Here is a 20,312-nt window from a genome sequence, read left to right on the forward strand (position 1 = left end):
GATCAAGTGAACCTATAGCATCTATTTCAGCAAGCTTTAGTAAAAAAAAAGATGAACAAATAAATCAGCTCAATCATAACGTATTCATATAATTGACATTCTCCTGTATTTCTGTATGCAAAAGTATAGTATGCAGTGGGTGACTTTATCAATTGTATAAAAGTTTGAAAATTTGGAAAATAAATCTTCTTCAGTTCTTCTGAGATTTTTTTCTTTAAATCGGTAAAAATTCGGTAACACATGTCCAATTTATTTTTTTGTGTTAAAGAAACTTATGTTTAGATAAAACTACGCAACTTTCTAGTATATTCGATTAATGTATTCTGATCCGCCTTTGAGTTTCACTGATGGGATCAAGTCTCCCCGGGGATCAAGTCTCCTCAGTCTCCCCTAATCTAAACACAAAAAGTTATCACAATATAAAAAGAAAATAACATATTTGGTACTTTATGATGTTTAAAAAACAAATCAAATGAATTACATTTGTTTCGGAAAACTTGTATCATATTTTTGAAAATATGTGTTAAAATTCATCTCGAAGATCTTTTTACGATTTTTTTGAACGATTGTATGAGTTCGTCGAACTAATTATTAATGAATATATTCAACTACAATTACTTTATTAGGGCTTTTATCTAGAAAAACAAGTTTTTCATTTTACACGAAAACAAAAAAATTGTGTTAAAAATTCAAATTACAAAAAAATCATTTTCCCTAACTTTTTTTTTATTTTGTCAACAAAAACCTATAGAGAAAAGAAACATTTTTAATGTAACTGTATGATGGAGAATTATGGGTAAAAAAGTTTTTCTAACAAATTGTCGTCTTTTAACCAAGTCTCACCAATCACTACACCATCTATGGAAGTTTTACAACTGTCAAGGGCTTGCAAAATTTCATCAAATTTAGAGAGATTGTTTATACCTCTTAGTTCCACTGCCAAATTTTTAGTGTCTGGTTATCATTATTTATATAATTGCCATTAAAATCGTAAATATGATCGAAAGAAAAATTATTGATTGTATTATCCATTAGGAATGCATGAATTCAAAGTTTTTATGCTGGATTGCGAATTTCGTTTTCGTTGGGGTAGATTGTTCTGGTGACGAAGAGGCAGATTTTACACGGTTGCAATTATTTATAATTCGATCAAGGTCATGTTTGCTACCAAATCTTTCAATTTTAGACTGTTCATCCTTTTTTACTAAAATCACTCCTCCACGATCAGGCCATACAAATTTAATATTCAGAAGTTTTTGAGATTCACGCATTTCTTTTAACAATTCTATTGACAAGGCTGACAGTTCTTCACCGATCGCGACTTTCATTGCTTTTCCGTTTACATTTAGTGCTTTATCAATCGTCATAGTAGATTTAGTTTTTAAAATTCACTATTTTTGTAGGTAATCCACTGCAACACGTTAGGGAAGTAACGAAGCAGGCAAACAAATTTCAATATTCGTGGTTATTAATTTTTTTGAGGGCGCGTAGCTGGTAAATCGATTGCCCTGTACGCAGTTCACCTGGGTTCAACATAGGGTTAGAGATTTCCCTAACCCGAAAAAGAGACCTTAATGTTAAAACCTTTATAATCGAAACAAAATAATTTCTTTTTCTCCTTTACCTCTCACTGACATATTGCAACGAATACCGCAGCCCTCGGTGATCCTCTGATTAAAGGCCTTACCGAGGTGGCCAATAAGCGTCCGGCGGATCCCATCACCTATCTGGCAACATATTTGTACAACTTTGCTAACCAGAATCGGTCGAAAACAAGTGCCGGCAGCCAGACATCTGCCATCAAAAACGATCCGAATAACAACCAGATCGAGATTGCCGTGAAGGAGGAATCCGAAAAAGAGTTGAAAAGCTCTGCCAAAACAGAAGAAACCGTCGAAGCGTTAGACGAAGAAGAAATGGCCGATCCTGCTGCGGAGAAAGATGAACTGGCACCTCCGTCGCCGGATGGTTCTGGCAGTGCGCCTTCCAGCGATAACAGGGTGAGTCTTTGTGTGTCTGGCTGATAGAATCGAATTTGTTATTAATCATGGTATTCAATTTCAGGACGAACATGGTCAAAGTATGCTTCATTTTGCATGCGCTAGATCACATGGCAAAAATGCGTTGATTCAGTTGATTGAAGAATCGGGTGAGTTGATTGATGCGAGGTGTAGTGTATAGATGTTTTTGCGTGGTGTGTTTGGTAAACAAATTTATTCGATAAAAATCGGCATCTCTAAAACCTCAAGATATCGAAGAGTTAAAACTTTTGACAAGTAGGCCCCGTGCGAAACTAAAAACTTCGATAACATTTTATTAATTTCTCGGCATGATTTTAGATTTATATATACCCAGGTAACCAATAAGCAAGCTAAATGCATCTTAACGGCTACTTGATAAACACTTAAGTCATATTAAATGCTATTTAAAAGTCGCTTTTGGCAAAATATACGGCTAAATTACTGCTGTGCCATGAAAATGCTTTTTTACTGCTCTTGTGCATTCAGAATGCTGCTTAGTGGCAAGAAGTTTTTGAACAGTTTTTCGAATGCTGATTAACAACAGTTATGCATAACGAATGGTGGCATACGGCAAGAAGCATCCGAAATGCAAATTTTACGCTACTTTACTGCATACACTAATGCTTGTTGGTTACCTGGGTAGCCTATATCAAAATTGTAGACAACATGTGTCCGTCAGATTCTCACTTTTAGTTAGAAGGTCTAATGTGCCACCTCGTGGTAAAAAAGTGAAATTACTCCACTGTAAAACTTAAGTTTTCAAGCAAAAAATTTCGAAATAATTTTTTTTTGGGACCTCCTGACCGATTAGTTTACTTTTAACCGCGAATGAAAGGGGAAAATCCATTCTTACGTATCATGACGTTTTCGAATAAACTTGTTAGAAAACACACCGTATTTCTACACCGAATATAATTCCGCCATGCTGATCCTAGGGACTAGTATCACATATCGCGATGAGCTGTACCGAACTGCTAGAGATGTCTCACTGCAAGCTACTCAGCCGGATAATTCGCGAGAAATTGATCGCTACGTGCTTGGCTTGGCCGCTCGTGGAGATTTGGATACGTTGACCAATATGTTGCTGGACGGCTACGACCACATTGCCGATGTGGTGGGTTCAGACGGAACGACTATTCTACAGGTGGCATCATCCAGGGGCCATCGGGATGTAGTTCGCTTTTTAGAAGGGATTCGAGAATTCGAGGTTTGTTTAAAACAGTTTTTTTTATCTAGAAATTTGATCGGACTTTTCGAAATAGGAAAACCGGGAAAGTTTGCTGAATGCCGTACGCGACCAGAATATTCAAAGAGTAATGAAAATTACTCAACTTTCGGATGGCATGAAACTTGCGAAAGCTAAAAACTACTATGGTAAGGCGTACTTCATGTACATTTTTATATTGATCCATTATTCATGAAAAATGTTTCGATTTAGGACGCTGCTCTCTGCATATTGCTGTATTGTTTGAAAATGAAGAAATTGTAGAATATCTTGCAACGCACTTTAAGCATGTGCTTAAAATTGGCGACAATGTAAGTTGGTATTTAAACGAGATGCGGAAAACGTATGAACTATTTTTTTTTCTAGTTGGAGCGGACACCTCTCCATTATGCAATGGGAATCGGCAATGTAGAGGCAATCAGTCGTATACTGATTAAGAATGGAGCTAAACGGGTTATGAAAGATCTCAAAGGACGGCAACCTAGTTACTACTTTATGAACAAGGCCGATATTTTACGTCTGCAGGAAGAAGAGAAGGAATAAAATTTGACAAATTTGTAATGAAATTATTTTTTAAGGTGGAGATTTTTTATAGACAAATGTTACTCGGAGTTAATAAAATAGCAACTTAATATATAAAGAATGATCGATTTGTTTTTTTCAAGATAAATTCATCTAATAATTTATGGATTGAAATCTGCTTTTCAATGCACATTCTATTAAGTTTCGTCACTGGTATCTTTAATATACGAAGATAAAAATTATATCTGGAGGAAAAGTAAAACACTTGCGATCAAGACTAAGTTGTATTCCCGTGTCGAATGATTCGGATCTCCAATTAATTGATTATGCAACGATACTTGAAAAGTAATTCCCGTTATTTATTTCTCGCATATCTAAACCACACTGACAGTTCATCCCACCAGGCCCGTACTCTGCATACTCTACAAGGTATTTTCCCAGTGCCGGACTTGGGCACCACATCTCCCCTTTTAACAAATTAAGAATTCATAACTGATAATCATGGAATTTCAAAGGCAGTTTCCTGGATCGTTGCTCTCTAGTTGGTGACCGATGTGATGATACTGTAACTGATGATGCATCTTCATCGAAACCTTCGAAACCCTCCTCTGAATTGTCGTCTCCTGCTTCTTGTAACTCTGCTCGCTGAGAGTCCTCATTGTGGACTGGAGCTTCAATGTGTGCCTGTGTTATATCAATAACTTTTTTCAAATGTGCCACGTTTCGGTCATACGATCTTCCATTTAAGGGGTCTTCAATTGTTACTCGTGGTCCCGAACGATCAACGACCTTGTATTCTTTGGGGTCGAATGTTGTTTGGAGCTAATTGCCTGGTAACAGATTTTTCATTAACACAGTGTCTCCAAGATCAACTGACGGTTTCCTTGCTCTTCCACGAGAGTCCTCATTTTCTTTCCCCTTTTCTTTCAACATTTGATCTCTGTCTGCAACATCAGAGGTGGTTGGCGTTGTTTCAATATCCTGCAGATCTGGAATTTTGGATCTGATGGTTTTACCGTACAGGAGTTCCGTGGGTGTGCGTCCAGTTGTAGAATGCGGTGTGGTGTAGTACATCATCAAGTACTCTTGTAAATCTTTACGCCAATCTCTACCAAGAGCATTGCTAATTTGAAGTCGCTTGAGCAGTGACCGGCTTTGCCTTTCCACCAACCCGTTCTCTTAGGGCCAGTATGGTGTCGAGTGGTTTAAGTGGATACCGCGACTTTGACTGTATTCTTCTATCTCAGTACCCACAAACTGTTTCGCGTTATTGTTCTGGGTTACCCAGACGAGTGAAAATGGTGTGTAGTTTGGTAACAGTTTCCTTGGCCGTAATTTTGTGCGCAACCACTACTTCTTTGTAGCGACTATAGTAGTCGATGACAACCAGTAAGTACACACCGCTCGGCATCGGTCCAAGGAAGTCAATGGCAGTGGTCGTCGTGACATCGGTTCGGGCTTATTTGGTACAGAAACTAGACGGCAGCCTCCGCAACTCGCAACTCGATTAGTGACCTCGCAATCCATACCAGGCCACCAAACTCGATTCCTAAGACGCCGCTTCATGACAGATTCGCCGGGGTGCCCTCTGGTGAGCCAAATCCATCATCCTGGAGTGCAGTCTGAACGGGACGACAAGTTTATCGCCACGGACAAGTAGGTCACCTACCATTCCTAGCTCGCCTCTAAATGGTACGTACGGTTTAACTTCCGATTCATTCCAGGATCCTGTGTGCAGACACTTCTTCACTGCTGCTAGTGTTGAATCTGCTTCCATTGATTCCTGTAGCTCTTGAATATCGATTGCTGCTGATTCCATGACCGCCAGCACCATAAACTTATTTTCGACATCAAATTCTTCGGGGGTATCGTCAACAACTAGTCGAGACAACGGATCAGCAATGTTTCTGGAACCTTTACGATATTTTACGGTGAATGAAAAAGATTGAGGATTGCAAACGAAGCACCCATCGATTCTAGAACAGGGTCTGGACGTTGGTTTGAATATCGCTTCTAGCGGCTTGTGATCCGTTTCCAGTTCGAAGGTACGACCCAGCAGGTAACAAGAAAAACGCTTGACTGTCCAAACCAACGCGAGGGCTTCCTTCTCGGTTTGACAGTATCTGCGCTCAGTTTGTGTAAGGCTTTTACTCGAGTATGCAATCGGGCGAGGGGCATCATCAGTTGAACCTTCAAATTGTATCAGAACGGCACCGAGAGCCATGGGTGAAGCATTAGCAATGACACGTGTTCGTAGAGTTATCGAAGAATCACAATAACTTAACATTAGCAATCATTTCCTTTAGTTTTGTAAACGATTGGTGCTGATCTTTTCCTCACAGAAATTTGACCCCAGTGTGCGTTAGTGCCGCAAAGGTGCAGTAGTGGTCGCAAGATCAGGTAGAAATCGTCCTACGTAGGTCACAAGACCAAGAAAGCTTCGTAGTTCTTCCTGGCTTTTCAGAGCTTCGATTTTGTTATCCGAAGGCTGAATGCGTTCTGACGAGATTGTGTGACCCAGAAAATCCAACATCGTAACCTTGAACACACATTTGTCCTTGTTCAGCAGCATTCTGTATCCACGGAGCGTAGAAAGGACAACTTTCAGCGCTTCGTGTTCTTCCATTGTTTCAGTAAAGATTAAAATATCGTCGATGAAATAGACAGCAAATTTACCGCAGCGACTGAGTATCTGTTCAAGAATGCGCTGGAAAATTTCCGGTGCTATGACGATTCCGTACATGAGGCGCTTGTTTCGAAATAAACCCATGAGCGTGATAAACGTAGTTATATATCGACTGGCTTCTTCCTATTCAACTTGATGAAAAGCCTCTGTTATGTCTAGCCTGCTAAAAAACTTTGCACCGGTAAATCTAGGAAGGAAATCCTCGATCGTAGGCATCAAATGTCTCTCTCTTAGAATGACAGCTTTCGCCCTACGCATATCCACGCACAAACGTAAATCCCTATTATCTTTCACTACAGTAACATTGGCATCCTCCTTCAACAGGCTCAATGATGTCGTTCGCTAGTAATGCATTAAACTTCTCCTCTATTCTGGACGTAAGCGCAATTGGTGGTTTTCAGGGATGTTGGCAGACCTGCGTGATCGAGAGATCGATGGGAATACAAACCTTCACTCCTTTGATCTTGGGAAACGGGTGTTTCGTGCTGGTTTCTGGCATTGCTACTCCATAAGTACTTGGTAACCCGACAAACAACACCCCTAGATCTGTGGCAGTTGTCCGACACAAAGTTTATAAAGAACAGTTGCGCAAAGACTGAAGCAAATCTACCTATTGAACACTCAAAACGTCTACCTATTGGACACGAAGAATAACAATGCTCGAATGCGTGGGGAGTATCGTTATTATGTGATTATAATTATGAGAAAAAATTCAATGATGTAATATTAACATTTTAATAATGTTAATATTTTGCTTAATGACAATTATTAAAAAATATATGTTCACTGATATTCAAATTTGGCACTATTTTAAACACCGGAACAGCTCTTCCACCGACAGTGGAAATATGAAGGTATTTCTCATAGTTAAAGTGCAGCTAAAATTTTGACAAATTTGTGTATGCATTCCACTTATACTATACTTATACACTTATTTATCTTACGCTGCAAATTCGACTGTTTTTTTGTCACACCCCAATCAGCGGCAAAAATCAATGCATTTCGTTCTTAGTTGCGGTTCAGGAGAGAACCGGAAAAAGCTTAAATTCTTTATACGATGTTATTTATCGTACTGATTTTTACAAAATAAAACTGAACACTTAATTTTAAATTTTTAAATGCACAAAGTTAACTTCTAACTGAAGCGTTCGGGTTAAGTCATTTGAAATTTAACTAAAAATAAAAGGTTGCCAAAATTTAAAAAAGACCAATGATTGGTCCAATGTTACCAATCCTCTCTACGCAACTCTACTATTAAAAACTCTGGTCCGACCTAGTAAACATTGCTGTCCACCTTTTACTACGTAGAATGTGGTGTCCTTCTCGTAAGTACGACCCGCGTATTCAATGTGTACTAGTGTTTCAAACTTGCCTAGTAGCGTTAACGGGTTCGCTTGATCGCCGTATGGTTAGAAAACCTCGTCACACTTCTTTTGTTGATTCCAAACGTTCGTCACCTTCACTGATACGGAAAATGAAATTATTGTCCGAACATACGCCTTCTTTGTGGTCATCACCTCTGTGAATCTCGACCTTGTTGATACGATCAGTTTGGAAGCGTTTGCCACTACGAAACGGTCCATCATATTTCCGCTTGGATGCAAAATTGGTGCGACATTGGGTAGCAAAATGCCCAATCCGTTTACATTTGTTACACTCCTTTTCTTTAGCAGGACATAAAACGTTCCAAAATGTCCTTTACGACCACATCGCGTGCATTCTTTTGCATGTGATTGCTGAATCCTGTTGATATTTCCGTATGCTGTCGAGAAGTTTTCAGAGCTTGTTGTAGGAATGCTGACTGATCGGACCTGCTGTTTTACGGATTCATACGTGGTTACAATTTTGGTAACTTCATCAAGACACAATGAATCACGTTGGAGTAATTGTTCCTTAAGCTCACTTGGTGCGAAAAGAATCACTTTGTCGATCACGCTGATTGATCTGCTTTCTTCGGCTGATTTCCCGAAATTGCATTAATTTGCTTGGTCCTAACAGCAGGGCATGAATTTCCCCAGCGATTCCTCTGGATTCTGGGCCACCCTTTGCCAGCAAAATATTCCGTATGCTCGTTTTGTCTTTTTCATTCGTAGCCGATATAATATAACCAAAATTTCGCTTATATTTCACCCATTCATCACGAATGGCGTTTCTCGGCAATGACTTATACTTGAACTGGGGGATGGCCCATTTCTCCATCGTACCACACGTTACAATCGATCAACTTTCAATGTTTAAGCTTCCCGGCCCTTCGGAGCCTCTACCTTCTGGTAGATAGTTTCGCTTTCGCTCTAGCTGCTCTTTTCAAATGGCTTTGATCTCGCTGGCTATCAGCTGCCACTCGCAGGTGACTTAGTCTGATCGCTATCCTTTCGATAGCTACTACCCTTTGATAGTATCGCTTGTATCACGCTAGTTAGCACTTAGTTTCTCTGGAAATTAAGACAACTACTTAACCTCAATTTTATCGAATGAACTCTTTCCGTTTAGTTTTAACATATATTATATGTTCTTACCTTTTTTCCGTACTAAAGATGAGATCATCCTCGTCGCCAAATGTTGTATTCCCGTGTCGGATGATTCGGATCTCCAATTAAGTGCAACGATACTTGAAGAGTAATTCCCGTTATTTATTTCTCGCATATCTAAACCACACTGACAGTTCATCCCACCAGGCCCGTACTCTGCATACTCTACAAGATATTTTCCCAGTGCCGCACTTGGGCACCACAAGATTCATTGAAGATCTATCATTTAACATGCTTGGATTAGCTTCGTTTCCCGAGCGACTTTCAATAAGCTTAAAGCTCTAGTTTCTCAAGTCTTCACACATTCGAGAACTGTTTACTTTCAATGAATAATATTAACCTTTGGAAGATTACGATTGTACCGGTTCCTATGTGGCTAAAACGACGATGTAAATGAAATTCAATAGAGGTCAATGGGAGTATTATATCTTTCATTTGAAAGTAAGTTCTTAAAAATCGGTCAAGAATTCCCTAAGAAATAGGTGTCAGATTAACATAGGAGCTTGGTAAGTTCTCCAGGGGTCATAGATAGCCAACGTGGTCAAAGCTACTTTGATTGGTTATCAGTGATCTGGACATGAAAATCCAAGTAATGTTGCACGGATTTTAAAATGTATTGCATCATGTGGACATCAGGATGTTACAGTCAAAATATCATGTCACATTTACTTTGACAATCTATCTAACAATCTTTTATAGTCAGTGGTTTTCAACCGGGGGTGAATTCACCCCCAGGGGTAAATTAAACTATTGCGTGGGGTAAATTACGCGGGAGAAATTTTAAATTCAGATTCCTACCGAGAGTGCTTAGGGACAAGTTTCTAATTGGAAAATTACGGTTCTCATTTTACTGAAAATCATTTTTTTCTGCCAGATTAAAGATGCAAGAAATGTTTAGAACGGGGTACATCATGGGGATCAATATTCGGAAAGGGGTACATGGTACGAAAAAGGTTGAATACTAGATCTACTCGGATACTATCCGGTGATGAATTTACTACGATTGAGAGTTCCCGGCGGCGGAATTGCTTTCGATTTATCCAGAACCCGATTATTGTTTTCGTGAGCCCCTGAAAACCCCGATTCGTCCCGATCTACTCGATCTAGTCCCCGACGGTGGACCACGGCAGTAGGTGCCGAGGTCTGTCCAGTGATACCGGGTGGAGCGTAGCTTCCAATTCACTGGCGCCCTAACAACCCACTGCTGGTGGTTCGACGCGGTCTACCCGTGCAAACGATAAGCCCTTTATACCATGGTCCAGATTCACCCCCATTATATGATATGTTGAAAGTGTTTGTAATGGGATCAGCCCATAAAAACATCATCACCATGGTTCGGTAGTTCCCACATAAAAACCCTATTTTGGTGTATCTCTGGGTTATTGATACCATTTTATAGTGTTTTGGTGGTTGCAAAATTTGTAACAAATTTGGCGTCCGGTTCGCTGGCGCCCCGATGACCCGAACCCGGTGATACGTCGCGTACTACTCGACTGGAATTTTTCCCGAACCCGATTAATTGCTTGACAGTGGTTTTCTAGTCAGCGGCGCTGCTTTGTTGGTCTATTTGGGACTTCCTGTACAGCTCGTAATGTATGCTCGACATTACTGTATTGACCGCATCCTAGACAAGCTCACATCGTGGCACATAGACTGTCGACTGCCACGCCGACCTTCTTCGAACCTAGGGCATTCGAAAGCCACGTGTTCTGGCATCTCTTGTACGCTCATACACACATTCCCATACTTCCGCAAGCATCCGCACCCGGACAAAAAATGCGTCAAATGGAAGTTCACTTCACCGAAGAATTGTGAAGTGAACTTCCATTCATACCGACACATTTGGGATGAGTCGGTGGGTTCACCTTCCTTGTCTCATTATTGCTGCCACTTAACCAACAAATCCACTCTGACCAGTCTTTTTTCATTTCGTGTATTCTTCCGCTGGTAGCAAATTCCACGTCCTCCGCCAGAATGATGCAGATGGGGATCATCCCGGCAATCTTGCATAGGACCTCTAACGATATCGTTCTGTAACCACTCGCGACACGAACAGCCATTTCGCGAAACGTGCTTGTCAACTTCGTCCGGTTCCGCTTTGAGTTCAGCGCAGCAGCCCAGACTGGCATATTTGCCATGAAATAAATTTTAGCCTTTACAACGAATCCCGGGCGCAGATTTTTTAGTATTTATGCAAAACAATTGCTTCAAGCGTCGTTTAAGAGAACGCATCGGATTTCTCGGGTGCTGTTTGTACGCAAAGCCTAGTAATAGATCATGTGGACTCTCCCCACAGTAGGCTCGTTTTTCAACTTGTATTTAGTGCGAAGCTGCAACGCATGACGCGCGGTTTAAACAGCCGAACAGACAGACGATCCTTGTCGAAGAAGATGTAATTAAACCTAACCCAATCCCGCCGTAGGTCACCCGACACAACATTTGTCCCGTCTACCATTTGTTTGTGAACGCACACACAATTTCGTCCCATCCAGTACTTCCACGCAAGACAATCTCGAATTGACTACACCGTCGATCCAAACTTTACGAGCGGATATGTAGACGCGGTAGTTCAGTAACGCTTGCTTCGACAGAGGTCACTGTTTATGATTTTAAACGGGAAGTTGTAGCCTTTGATGGCGAATCTTGTTCGACATCAATTTTACCATCAGCTGGTGTTTTTAGAGGAATATATGTATGTGCGGGCCGGAGCCCGGCGCTCTTCACTTGATGCATGAATGAATGCTACCGCTTTCCTCCAACGTATGTGTGAAAACCTTTATCAGCAATAGTTCTAAAAAGCGTCTTTGTTTCACTCGCGTTTGCGAAAAGGTGAGTAATGTCGCTAACGCTATAGTATTTTCACACAGCTCACAGTTCCTGAAAATTGTCTCGTCAGTATACTGGGCATTCAAAACAACTTAAGTCAAAAAGTTTTCACTTGTACAAACTACCAACCTTTGAATTTAAAAAAAAATAACTCGTATTTTTTATGCTAAATGTCAGAATGTCATGAAACGTCGAGATCTCAGAAAAATATTTTTTGAAGAAATTGCTTTTCTGGGATTTTGAAGCCATTTGGACACTGGACATCAAAAATATGAAATCAATTTTTCAAATTTGGTACTTTTTCATAAGTAATAATTTATGACCGGTGATCTTATTGAGCTAAAATTTTGTTTAGAGGGTTTTTTGAGGCACTATAAAGCTTTTGAGGTGGTTATTATATTCGATGGCAATTATTAAGTACGCTTACTAACTGATGTGATGGACCAGAATGGCAACTAAATTCTTCCCCGAAGAAAATAACAATAAGGAATAACACAATGAAAATTATTACATAAAACATGTATATTGATATTTGAATATAACTTCAAATTTAAAAGCTAGTGGTAAAAAATGCACAAACAGCTCATGTAAACTACTAACTAGCTACGACATCAACAGTGCCGTAATGTAATTTTCCAGCACAGCCTGAGACAAACCAGCTTGGTTCTTCACAGCCAAGCTGTAGGCTGTTTCGCCCTCTTCGTTACTATCGGTAAACTTAGCACAGCGGCTGAGCAGCTCATTGCACGTGTGCGGATGATTCCCAGCAGCAGCATACATTAGTGCGGTATTACCAATCACATCCATGTGGTTCACATTGGCACCTTTCTGAAGCAGCAGCCGGACGATTTCATGATGACCACCGGCGGCTGCAAGCAGCAACGGAGTGACCATATCGATTGCCTGACGGTTGACATCCGCTCCACAGCTGGAAATTACAGTATTATCATTCACATGAAAACGCCAGTAATTTGAACCGTTTTACTTGATCAGAATTTGGGCTGACGAAAGTTGCCCGTAATAGCAGGCCCAATGCAGCGGAGTACAGCTATTTGAGTCGACAGTGTCCACCGATTTTTCTGCGCGAATTTGTTCTTCAGTGATCTCGCCTTGGCCAGTTTTTTCGTGGAAGTTCAAACAGATTTCACTAGGTATGCTTGCTTCGGTATTGCCCCGTTGCAAATTTGTTAGGACTGTGTTGGTTGGTTTGTAAGGCAGAAAAGCGCTTTTTCGGCTACCATTTAGCAGAAGCGGATTAAACTCGATTTTCCTGTAAGATGTGGGTGAATCAAATCTATGCAGTTGTATTCAAATACAAAGTTTTGAATCTTACCTATCATCGTCGGAATTTGGAGATGAGCTCATTCTGCATAAGTGTATGCAATAAGAGTATAGCTACTTTAAATTCTAAAAAAAAATACCAGCTGTAACTGATTTTTATAGGAACGAAAAAATAATTTTGCATTCTGATCCATTTACCAATATTCAATTCAAAACAAAACAAATAAAAGTATTGGGCGATACTGTATAGAAACCAAGAATATCGATCCTATCGAACGAATAATGTTTAAAATAGATCGATGCAAACATTTTCCCGGTCAAACATAGAGCCAGCCCGGAGACAACTTAACAGCAACCAGCTGATTTTTTAACTGGGCCGCTTTTTAGTTGGACCTCTGCTAGTTGGACCATTGTCCAACTAAAAAGCATCTGAATGTCAAAATCTTATGTCAAATTTACCTTGACAATCAATCTGACAATTATTAGAGATGTGAATATATGCAATTACACTACAAACGTCTCCTTTGGAGAGTTTGACAGCTGTCAGTCGGTCCAACTAACGAATCAAATTCGTTAGTTGGACAGAGGTGTGGCCCAACCAGCGAATCACGACTGTAGTTGGGATATCTCCACCAGGTGCGCTACTGTCGTCATGTTTTTTACTGGCTGAGTTCGACTGCATTAACAGCTGTTATACCTCTACCCAGTCAAACCATTCCGGCACTGGTTTGGGCTTCTGAGTGGATTCAGTATGAGTTCCAGCTCAAATGCATCAACCGATTGAGTCGGAATCGATTGTTTTCTTTGAGTCATTTTTCATACGTTTTTTCGGTGTGGCGCCGCTAGTGTTTTATGGTTTTAATGTTTACACACGTTTTATTGATTTATTTGCTCGATCATGGATATCTGTTCTCTGTGGAAAAACGGTGCACTTCGATATAATGGATTCAAGACACAAAATATGGCATGCATAAAATAAATTAACAAGAATCCATTTTCCTTATTAAAATTAGCAGGACTGTTCGAAAGATTTCAGCACACTCTACGCGTAAGAATCGTAATGCATTCATTTTATCTTGACTGAGCGGAGATGGAAGGTCATCTGTATCGGACTTATGCGTTTTGAAATTCGATTATCGCTGTATTTCAAAACTAATATCGATACTTTACGATACGTTGCCTAATACCTCGCGAATGCGGAGATCAAAGGAAATCAACAAAAAATGCAACGATTCAACCGTAGTCACATTGAACCACAGGGCAGAAATGCGAATCAAACTGTCAAAACAGATAGATCGGAAAAAGCGAAAACAGTGCCGGTAAGAAAAAGAAAAATATATGCCAAGTTGTCAGTTTGCATCAGTTTTTGTTTTCCAGTCGCTGTCTGCGAATTTTTTTTCTTAAATTTTTACATTGTTGGTAAAATATTGAAGTCTTTTTTGAGCGATTGATAAGATTTTATTCGTTATATTTATTCGTTTGCTGTTTTCGTTTGACGATTGTTCTTGTAAAGTTTGTGAGTTTGGTGCTTTGAATCAGCAACAGGATTATAATTAGTATACTGATAACCTCTCATAACAACAGAACTCCCTAACCAGGAAAATTAATAACTATAATGAATAGTGAAATGACCAATGAATGGGAAGTAGTCGGCAAACAGAAGAAGCCCCGTAAAACCGGTGGGGACAAAATAAATGGCATCGCAGCAAGCAAAGGCGGAATTCTTAAAATAGAAGATGCTGGTAAGAATGAACGGTTCTGGCGAGTTTTTCATTCGAAAGAACGTATGGATAAGTCGAATGTGCAGTTGGCGAGGGGTACTTCAGCACAAAAAGTTGAGTTTAAAAAGTATTGAATAAAAAATAATTCTGTAATTTATTTCTGATATAAGGCAAATACGCTAACAGGCTATCGTCACAAATAAACATACAAATTTTTCTAATTTATATGAGAAACGTACATTTCAATGGTTTTCTAACTAAAGGTTTATATTCAAATCAAGTATAATAAGAATTTTCGTTTTTTACATCTCACTGCATCGGTGTAATTTGTGATTCACTTTCAAACTTGGATGTAAACAGTCTCTTTTTTACACTACCACAGAAAACTCTATATGAGTTTGAATGCCTATGGTATATTTATTGTACTCGTTTTAAAATTAAACGTGGAACCGATAATTACTATTTATATTAATTTATTTGGCTAACCATAATGTAATAATTCTTCATTCTTCGTAGTAAACAAAACAAAAAATCGATCGGTATGAACTAAAACTGCCCCTGCTAATAGAAGACCCTCCGGTTTTTTAACTCATGCCCCCCTCGCCAAATGGTGCAATTTGCAAGAGAAATAGAACAGGGAGTGTAACATTAATTCTAGTGCATTTAGTTGCACCTGCACTCTGCGTCCATTCTTGAGCATTGTTCGTCAGTACTAGCTTAGCTACCCGTGGCGCGTGACACGCACGATTGAACATTGAACGCACGATATTTCAACGTTAGTTGTTTGTTTTGTTGGTTAATTTTAGACACAATGGATCAAATCCGGTTGCTGTACGCCAACGTGAAGGACGATGTGCTGTTCGATTCTAAACAAGTTACAGGGGAGAGAAAGAATAACCATAATACAAATGGGAAACAGCAATCTCACGATCGGAAACGATCACCTGGTAGGGCCCAGCAGCAGCAGAACCAGAATAAGAACAAACAAAAAATAGAAGCAGAAAGGAGACAACAAGCAAAGCCTAAATACAAGGATATAGAGGCCGCTTTAAAGGCGATCATCATCAGTGACCTTCGTGCCCACCTATGGGCGGTGAACGAAAGCTTTAAAGACAATCATTTATTATTACTGAAGGCAATAACGGCATTTCTGAACGAGCATCTCCGCGTTGAAAATGTAGATCCGATATTTGCGGACAAATCGCTTTCGTATCCATATAGCGTGATTCCTCATGAGCTGAAAGCTATTATTGATCAATCCATTTCGTCGGCTAGTACACAGATTTTGCAGTTTTTCTACGATCTCTCGCTGTCCAATTTGGCTGAAGATATGAACAAAAATCTTCCCCACATGGGGCACAAAATTTTACTGCAAGCTGTTGCCCTTCACCAACCGCAAATATGCGTCAACAATCTAGCTCGAAACGCGATAATACGAAATTCGTTCCAGAACCGTAGCAACATTGGTCTCAGTTTGCTGTGGGCACTTGGACAGGGTGGTTTTCGTGATCTCAACGTTGGACTGAAAATCTGGCAGGACTTTATGGTGCCGGTTATTGAACTCAAGACCTATAGCAAATACGTTTACGAATATATTCACAAGATTCTATTCAAACACAAAACAACAAAGTAAGTAGATCATTTTGTACTCCGAATATATCTTTTAGCTGCATGGTATCCCAAACAATATCAATCATTGTATCGTTGTTGTTGGCTATTTTCGGCAAATTTAAGACGGGAGCAATGGAATTGAAATGTGGATAGGTATTCTAGAGCGAATCAGTTATAAGCTTAGAACGGAAAACTAGGACTAGGCAGGCTCATATGGATATGATCGAAAGGAAATATGAAGAATCCTTTGCCTTCTGCTGGTAGGAGTTGGGCGTTCCACTCAAGTCTACCGCATGCTTGTTGATAGAACATAACGCATCATCATGTTTTACCGCCGACCCCGCCAATTATTGTTCATATCAGTCCATGATGTGTGTTTGTGGTGAACCGTCTCACATGTAGCGTTTGCCAGTAGAAACTAATTCGTTTTGTTTGCTGTTTACATGCTTCTATGCGCACCAAATTGTTGCAATGTTGCAACCGCATGGAAAATGCTCGTGTCGGAAAGGCGTTGACAAAACCGAAGGACTGAAAGAGTAACAGAAAATGTTTCTAGTATAGTATCTATCACTTCTCAAATTACGAATTGAACGAAAAACAAAACAACAGAGATCGATTGCGACACTTCACTCGGCTGCATTGAGTGAACAGCGATCATTCGCTTCCTCAGAAGAAAAGTTTTATTTAGGTGTTGAGCAGCACCCGACACTTTTTTTGTTGACCTGGATAATTTGGCTTGACACAGTTATGTGAGAATGGTTTGCTGGGTTATGAAGAAAAATGCCTGTGTCATACTACGTATTACAATTGTTTTTTTAGTAATACTCTTCTTTCGTTAAGAAAATCCTTACGTTGCTTTGAAGGCAGTATAAAGTTTTATAAATAAAGCAGATTCGTTTTTAAATAAACGCAACTACATTTATGTACATCCAAACCATTAGAGCTTCATAGTTCCCAACCTTTGTCGCTTTCAACTAGAACTTGCTTTTTTCCTATTTTTTCAGACTAGAAATTTCATCCAGTGACTTTCTCACCATCCTGAGCTCACTGACGACACAAACCAAAGCCAGCCGAGACGTTAGCAAACTCCTAGAGGAAGCTTCCAAACTGCTTGTCGAGCGCTATGTTTTTAGTGCACCTAAAACTTCCAGCACGTTCACGACAATGTTCAAAAATATACCATTCATTGCGAAACCAGAACTGATCTACTTTGGACTGATACTGTGCCTAATTGAGGATCCCGAGTGTTGGACCGCCTGGCGAGGTCTGTACCGTAAGAATATACAGCAGACGGTTGAATTGCTTAATCACATCGGTAAGAAATAAAGACCAGGTTTGACAGGTGTTTGGCAAAAATAACTCGTTCATTTTGTGTTTAATTTTTAGAAAATTCAACGCCTGAGCTGTCGCTGAAATTAATCAACGATCGACTGTTTCATCAGTTTCTGGATGATATCCAGGCAGTAAATGTTGAACTGGGACAAAGCAGGAAGAGAGTGGAAGGATTAAAGGCATCTACAACTATATTACAGGTGAGCCAAATTTAATGTTACCGTGATCAATTAGTGTACATTGTGAATTTTCTTGTGTTTTATGAATGAGTTATCGATGACATGTGTAATAGCGTGACATGGTGTATTAGGATCGTCTCCAGATATAAAACGTCTGATTAATTAAAATAATGCCACCGCCAAAAGGAAGTGAATATTTCGCGTATATTCTTGCTGAATACACTTGGACAAATCAAGGTGGCTAAATCAAAGACTTCTCTCTGCTCTGCTCGCTGACCAAGTATACAAAATGGACAGCTGCCTAATTTGGTCAGCAAGCCAAATAAAATCGTAGCATATGTAACAATTTTGTATCCACAGTGGTAAACAATCAGAGCGTTGCTTCCGAAAATTTTCATAAAATCACATGTTTTGTTATTCTAATCGTAGGTACATGTTTTGGCCTTTTTGCTGCCTATAATAGCAAGTCAGTCCTGTGTTCTGTGGAATTACCTGTCTACATTAACCCGACTTGCGATTCTGTGCAGTTTGCGGTTTGCAACAATTAACCTTCCGGGAAGTCGCGCTAGTGCACTGAGTGCACGCTGCTCTCAAACTCTAGCGAAATCGTCTTAGCGCACCATCGGCTGCTCATTCAGTGAGCCATTTGCGCGACTTCCGGAGGGTTAAATACCTCAATTTAGTATAGCGGACATTAACATTAAACGTCGTTGGTTAAACTTCATATAGTACATAACCTTCTATGCATAATTGGCCCATTTATATACTGTCGCTCTACGCTTAATTGTCCCAGGTGTATAGGGAATGCCATAGTATATAACACAGTTATTCGTATAGCGGCACTATAGGCAATACTACAGAACATGTGACGGTTATAAGTATAGAGGTAGCATATCGAAGCATTAAAAGTTCTTCATTATAAAAAATCGAGTTTTATCAGGTTTCCGTCGGATTCTGTGTTCGTGATTTATTTCTTTGAATAGTCTCCTAGTAGGGGAGTTGGAGGGTCCATGCAGTCAGCTCCGTTGATGGCGTTTCATATAGATTGTCTAGTACACACGGTTGAATATTTCTGTTCGTTCATCGGAACGGGTTACCATCGTACATCTATCTTTGTTATATTGGCATGTTTCTTTGTGTCGATAGCCTTTTAATATATATGCATTATAAATGTTAAATAAATTTGGCATTGGCTTCTGTTTTGGTTTGAAGGCAAAAAACGCATTTTTTGCTGTTTCAAACATTGTTGTTGACTAAACGGGTACTCCTGGTTGGGGAACCGTTATGAATTTTGCCACTGACTTAATTTCAAACATGACATAATTTAACAAACCGTAATGCACAAAATGACGAAATATAACCGTGTTCCGTTTATTTTACATTAGAAGTTTACTTTCTATGCCCAGTGACATGAAATTACACTATTTCATTTGTGATGCTCGTAAATGTCAGGGTCAGGAGATGTAAATTTACACGATTTTTCCTATGCGTACATAGGGCTCCATCTGGTTACATAATTGAAAACTAATAACACCTCGTATTTGATAATGCAGACTCAGATAAAAAGTAATATGTCGTGTCACCCGCATTCTCGCAACAAGTGCAACGTTGGAAATACACGAGAAGTTTCGACAGATTACACACGTTAAGGACTTACTATCAGCTAGACTATATTACTGACGAGTGGAACAGTAAACATTCAAATCCAATTTATTTAAGTTAGGTTTTGTGCTCTTAAGCGCAAAATGTTTGTTTCCTTTAGGAAAAATAAAGGTTGCATATTCACAGTCGTTTGACTCCAATGACAAAAGAGTTCGATTCCCTATACTCGTCAGCGACCCCAGAGTCTTTGTGCTTGGCTAACCGAGACATCACTCGATGTCGGTCAGTTGCTTTAGGCGCCCACACATGTTATGTGAACTGTTTGGATTTAATGTCTAACTGACGCCAATTTGGAGTTAGTTGGGATATACACTAGACTGGTTCAATTTTTCACTTTTAGCTCCACCAGGCTCTATTGATTCCTTTTATAGCCCTTAGTAATTATGCAAATTTTGGTACCGATCGGTTGTGTCTACGGACCCTCCAAAAATTTCAAAGTTTACATGGAAATTAGTATGGAAAACCGGATAAAATTGAAAATAAATTCATAAAAAATCACCTTATCAATCAATTCATGAGGACACTATATATTTCTAAAGGTATTCTTCTACTGAACACATTCGTGGAACATTGTAAGTTTGTGAAAATTCGCTGAAAAAAGTTATTAACTAAAGAAGCAGCATGGCTTCAAATCAAGTGGATTTTCTTATTAATCATAGCAACCCTGTTTGAAAAGCTCCATCGTTACACACAATGTAAACTAGGCTTACCACCCACC

The 20,312-nt window shown here is 39.6% G+C and overlaps 3 protein-coding genes and 1 long non-coding RNA gene across 6 annotated transcripts in view; 2 read left to right on the plus strand and 2 right to left on the minus strand.

Moving 5' to 3' along the window:
* Window positions 1-684: 684 nt before the first annotated feature.
* Window positions 685-3,873, plus strand: LOC131694983 (uncharacterized). Its single transcript, XM_058983521.1, has 6 exons — window positions 685-2,000; window positions 2,065-2,149; window positions 2,957-3,228; window positions 3,284-3,395; window positions 3,460-3,557; window positions 3,613-3,873. Exons 1-6 carry the CDS (start codon window positions 1,917-1,919, stop codon window positions 3,787-3,789), a joined length of 828 nt encoding a protein of 275 aa, XP_058839504.1. The 5' UTR covers window positions 685-1,916; the 3' UTR covers window positions 3,790-3,873.
* A 233-nt stretch (window positions 3,874-4,106) lies between these two features.
* Window positions 4,107-9,090, minus strand: LOC131694988 (uncharacterized). Its single transcript, XR_009306576.1, has 2 exons — window positions 8,971-9,090; window positions 4,107-8,886 (listed from the first exon to the last, which is right to left on the minus strand). It is a non-coding gene; the product is annotated as an uncharacterized LOC131694988 (long non-coding RNA).
* A 3,241-nt stretch (window positions 9,091-12,331) lies between these two features.
* Window positions 12,332-13,292, minus strand: LOC131694982 (DNA-binding protein RFXANK-like). Its single transcript, XM_058983520.1, has 3 exons — window positions 13,142-13,292; window positions 12,794-13,078; window positions 12,332-12,736 (listed from the first exon to the last, which is right to left on the minus strand). Exons 1-3 carry the CDS (start codon window positions 13,171-13,173, stop codon window positions 12,412-12,414), a joined length of 642 nt encoding a protein of 213 aa, XP_058839503.1. The 5' UTR covers window positions 13,174-13,292; the 3' UTR covers window positions 12,332-12,411.
* A 1,240-nt stretch (window positions 13,293-14,532) lies between these two features.
* Window positions 14,533-20,312, plus strand: part of LOC131694980 (transmembrane protein 214-A-like) — a 69,773-nt gene continuing 63,993 nt past the window's right edge. Inside the window, exons 1-5 of one of the 3 annotated variants that reach the window (XM_058983517.1) lie at window positions 14,535-14,605; window positions 14,674-14,831; window positions 15,617-16,439; window positions 17,426-17,736; window positions 17,808-17,953. In XM_058983517.1, coding sequence (XP_058839500.1) covers window positions 14,705-14,831; window positions 15,617-16,439; window positions 17,426-17,736; window positions 17,808-17,953 — 1,407 coding nt within the window. In that variant the 5' untranslated portion in view covers window positions 14,535-14,605; window positions 14,674-14,704. Of the gene's footprint in view, window positions 14,832-15,616; window positions 16,440-17,425; window positions 17,737-17,807; window positions 17,954-20,312 lie in introns of all 3 variants that reach the window. The other 2 variants (XR_009306575.1, XM_058983516.1) reach the window with 2 other exon arrangements.

Source organism: Topomyia yanbarensis, unplaced genomic scaffold (genome assembly GCF_030247195.1).
Source record: "Topomyia yanbarensis strain Yona2022 unplaced genomic scaffold, ASM3024719v1 HiC_scaffold_22, whole genome shotgun sequence".
Taxonomy (NCBI): domain Eukaryota; kingdom Metazoa; phylum Arthropoda; class Insecta; order Diptera; family Culicidae; genus Topomyia; species Topomyia yanbarensis.

What these genes read in the sequence shown, in the direction of transcription:
- LOC131694983 (XM_058983521.1), top strand. Translation starts at nt 1,917, where the DNA reads ATGGCCGATCCTGCTGCGGAGAAAGATGAACTGGCACCTCCGTCGCCG. An exon ending in TCAGTTGATTGAAGAATCGG is followed by an intron (nt 2,150 to 2,956) that starts GTGAGTTGATTG and finishes TGCTGATCCTAG; the next exon opens with GGACTAGTATCACATATCGC. An exon ending in AAGGGATTCGAGAATTCGAG is followed by an intron (nt 3,229 to 3,283) that starts GTTTGTTTAAAA and finishes TTTTCGAAATAG; the next exon opens with GAAAACCGGGAAAGTTTGCT.
- LOC131694982 (XM_058983520.1), bottom strand. Translation starts at nt 13,173, where the DNA reads ATGAGCTCATCTCCAAATTCCGACGATGATAG. An exon ending in CCAAATTCCGACGATGATAG is followed by an intron (nt 13,079 to 13,141) that starts GTAAGATTCAAA and finishes CACATCTTACAG; the next exon opens with GAAAATCGAGTTTAATCCGC. An exon ending in TCAGCCCAAATTCTGATCAA is followed by an intron (nt 12,737 to 12,793) that starts GTAAAACGGTTC and finishes TGTAATTTCCAG; the next exon opens with CTGTGGAGCGGATGTCAACC.